This window comes from Limulus polyphemus, unplaced genomic scaffold, assembly GCF_000517525.1.
Source record: "Limulus polyphemus unplaced genomic scaffold, Limulus_polyphemus-2.1.2 Scaffold6133, whole genome shotgun sequence".
Lineage (NCBI taxonomy): Eukaryota > Metazoa > Arthropoda > Merostomata > Xiphosura > Limulidae > Limulus > Limulus polyphemus.
Window position 1 is genome coordinate 30,859 of NW_013671743.1, and position 3,555 is coordinate 34,413.

The 3,555-nt window shown below is 35.3% G+C and overlaps 1 protein-coding gene across 1 annotated transcript in view; it reads right to left on the reverse strand.

The window, feature by feature from the left end:
* Positions 1 to 2,813, reverse strand: part of LOC106473387 (paxillin-like) — a 14,318-nt gene extending 11,505 nt beyond the window's left edge. Inside the window, exons 1-2 of the mRNA XM_013934071.2 lie at positions 2,438 to 2,813; positions 2,185 to 2,340 (exon numbers count right to left, since the gene is read on the reverse strand). Coding sequence (XP_013789525.1) covers positions 2,185 to 2,259 — 75 coding nt within the window. The 5' untranslated portion in view covers positions 2,260 to 2,340; positions 2,438 to 2,813. The remainder of the gene's footprint in view (positions 1 to 2,184; positions 2,341 to 2,437) is intronic.
* Between the last annotated feature and the right edge of the window lie 742 nt (positions 2,814 to 3,555).

Sequence of the window (3,555 nt, forward strand, 5' to 3'; positions counted from 1 at the left end):
AGCTACCACTTCATTCATACTGACTCATCTAGCTAACACTTTATTCACACTCACTCATCTAGCTACCACTTCATTCACACTCACTCATCTAGCTACCACTTCATTCACACTGACTCATTTAGCTACCACTTCATTCACACTGACTCATCTAGCTAACACTCTTTTACACTCACTTATCTAGCTATATTTTTATTCGTATTGACTCATCTAGCTATATTTTTTTCCTATACTGACTCATTATCTAACTTTCTATTCTCATTGACTCATCTAGCTACCACTTCATTCACACTCACTCATCTAGCTAACACTCTTTAACGCTCACTTATCTAGCTAACGTTTTATTCATATTGACTCATCTAGCTATATTTTTTTCCTATACTGACTCATCTAGCTAACACTTTATTCACACTCACTCATCTAGTTAACACTCACTTATCTAGCTAACTTTGTATTCGTATTGACTCATCTAGCTGTATTTTATCCTATACTGACTCATTATCTAACTTTCTATTCTCATTGACTCATCTAGCTAACTTTGTATTCGTATTGACTCATCTAGCTGTATTTTATCCTATACTGACTCATTATCTAACTTTCTATTCTCATTGACTCATATTGTTAACTCTATTCACACTGACTTATCCAGGTAGCAATGAGCTTATTCACGCTGACTCACCTATAAAACAACCCGATCAAACTGACTCATCTACTTACCAAGGAGTTTACTTACGTTAATTCCCATGTGTTTAACAATTACCTTATTCACAGAGATTCACCAAGCTAGCAATTTATTCATCCTGACTCGCCCTGTTAACAATCAATTTTCTCCCTGTTAAAAGTCTACCAATAAGCTACTTCAGATTTACTCATTATTTGATAATCCGATTATTCACACTGACTCGTCTAACTACAATGTTTACACAGAATCACCTTAGTAACAAAACATTTTCTGACTAATTCATCTAGGTAGCAATATATTTTCACTCTCCACCCAGTTAACAATCAGTTGATTCACACTAGTTGACCTAAGTAGAACATTTGTTACACCATTTCACTAACAATTACTTTATTAACACAATAAGGCCGATAGACCTTATGCATATTCTCAATATAAATGATGGATCGTTTTGTTCACACGTAAAGCGCGTTTCTTTTTTAACCGTATACAAATAAGATTATTGTGCATGTGAAAACGTTGATGTTGTCATTTTATGTTCTATTTTTAACTGCTTTATTACCAGGGATTAACCTTATTCGTACTGTATCACTAATCTACCAGTTGTCTTATTTACCGAAATCCGAAGGGGACATCGATTGTTATTGCGTTTTATTATTTAATTCAACATCATTTTAAAACTGTTATTATAAGTTGGAGTCCCTGAATTTGAACGTTTATTTATTTATTTATTATTTTTATTTTTGAGGATTTAACCGTAATTTCTCAATTTTTTTTGTGATTTTTGGTGCTTCTCGATTTGTTTCCACTGCTTTGAAAAGTTTCTATCGCGGTTGAAGTCACGTGCCTTTTCAAGCCGCGTGACAAGATGGCGGCAAAAGAAGCTGATTCAATGCTGGAAAAGATACAATTATGTAACACGTTATTCCCTTTAAATAATATTTCAAATTTTTTACCAAACCTGATTCCACTATTTTACATGCTCTTATACCTTAATGATCTCCGTAGGTTATCTTAAATACGCTAATGATTCAAAACAAAGGAGTAACGAATAATTAAATAATAAAACAAAATAAAAAAATCAGTGTCCCCTACGAGCTTCCGTACTTATTTAAACAGTGCCAATAATGTACCAATTTTATTTATTTTTATTGGCAACCTAACCACCACAACCTGTTATTTACACTGCAACTTTATTTTACTAATTTTTCTTATTTTTATTGGCAACCTAACCATCACAACTGTTATTTACACTGCAACTTTATTTTACTAATTTTTCTTATTTTTATTGGCAACCTAACCATCACAACGGTTATTTACACTGTACCTTTTAGCTAACAACTGGTTTATTCTTGTTGACAACATAGCTAAAACCGAACAATAAACACTATACAACCTAACTTACAACGCAGCAAAAAACTGGCTTGTGTAGGTTGTATAGTTATTAAAAATCTGGCTTATTTCCGTTGACAATCGAGCTGAGAAACATATTATTCAAATTCACTCACTTGACCAATAATTTCCTTTTTGCAAGCAGCACACTCGCTTTTACCACCGGCTTTGCTTTCTCCTTGAGTACTCATATTTTTGTGCAAACTACTCAGTAGAGAGTCCAGGTGTCCTTTCAAAAAACTGGTCGGATGAGGAGGGTTATTGTCACACTCCTATCAAGAACAGAAATAATTAATGAAGAACACAGAAAGTAAATACTTTATTTACTTTTATTGGAGTATTATTTACCATCTATTCTCAGATATTTACCTATTTGTATAAACCGGTCTGTATCCACTGCTTATACAAGAGGGACTCAACTGTTTAGAATCAGATCTCACTTATTGAGAGTGGAAGTGACCGCAAGAGGGAGCTGTCGGAAAACGAAACCACTCAGGTTAGACCTGATTCAGTAGCTGCACCTCATAAAACCTTCGACATAGCAACATATCATTTGTGATTGGTGCTTTTTCCACCAGTCATCTTAATAGTTGCATACAGCCAGACCACACCTAAGTCTCCACACGGCACCTCACACACAGCTCGGGTTCGAAAATCTCACAAAATTCCCAAAAAAAGAGAAGTTTAGAGACAGATGGAAACGCGACGATCATACAGTTGTATGCACGAGTGGGTGTGTGTACTATTTTAGTAACTTAGAACGCGTATGAGCTACAGGCCCCTTAAACCGAAACCACGCTGACTTTACTGGTATTAAGATCTTTTTTTTATATATATAACTCTTCCGCATGTTTCAGTTTTATATATATAAAACATTAGCTCATTTCCACACCAGGGTTCTCCTTCTGTCAGGGTGGGTGGATGGTCTGACACGCGGGGGTGGTTGGCTCACATTTTTCTCCAGGATTATTTGTTTACACAGTGAAATTTGATACAGTTGCTATCAAGGTCAAAACACACGAACACAAACATACACTTCAATTAGACGAGATGAAGAATTGTTCCCTCTGGTTAGACGTCTGAACGTCTAGAATATTCTGCTCCTCATTGATGCAGCACGCTGAAGATCTACAAACTGTTCATCGCCGTAACAGTTGATTATTTGTGTTTCAAAGTTATGCTAATTCAGTTATAGCTGTTCCAGTATCAAGTAAAGACTATCCGAATTCTATAAGTTAACTTTATGTAGTAACGATGCAATATAAACATTACCTTACGATACGATAACAACTCACGAACCGGTGAAATAATTGCCTTTGTTAACTAAAAATAAACGGCCCTGTTCTTTCTTAATCACTTCATCACTTTCACTGCCACTTCATTACTAAAAACCATTCACAATTTCTGCACACAATGGTGTGCTGTACGAGGTATGCCAGATCTCTTTCTCCAAGTATTTAGCAAATGTCAGTCATTCGCTGTCGAAA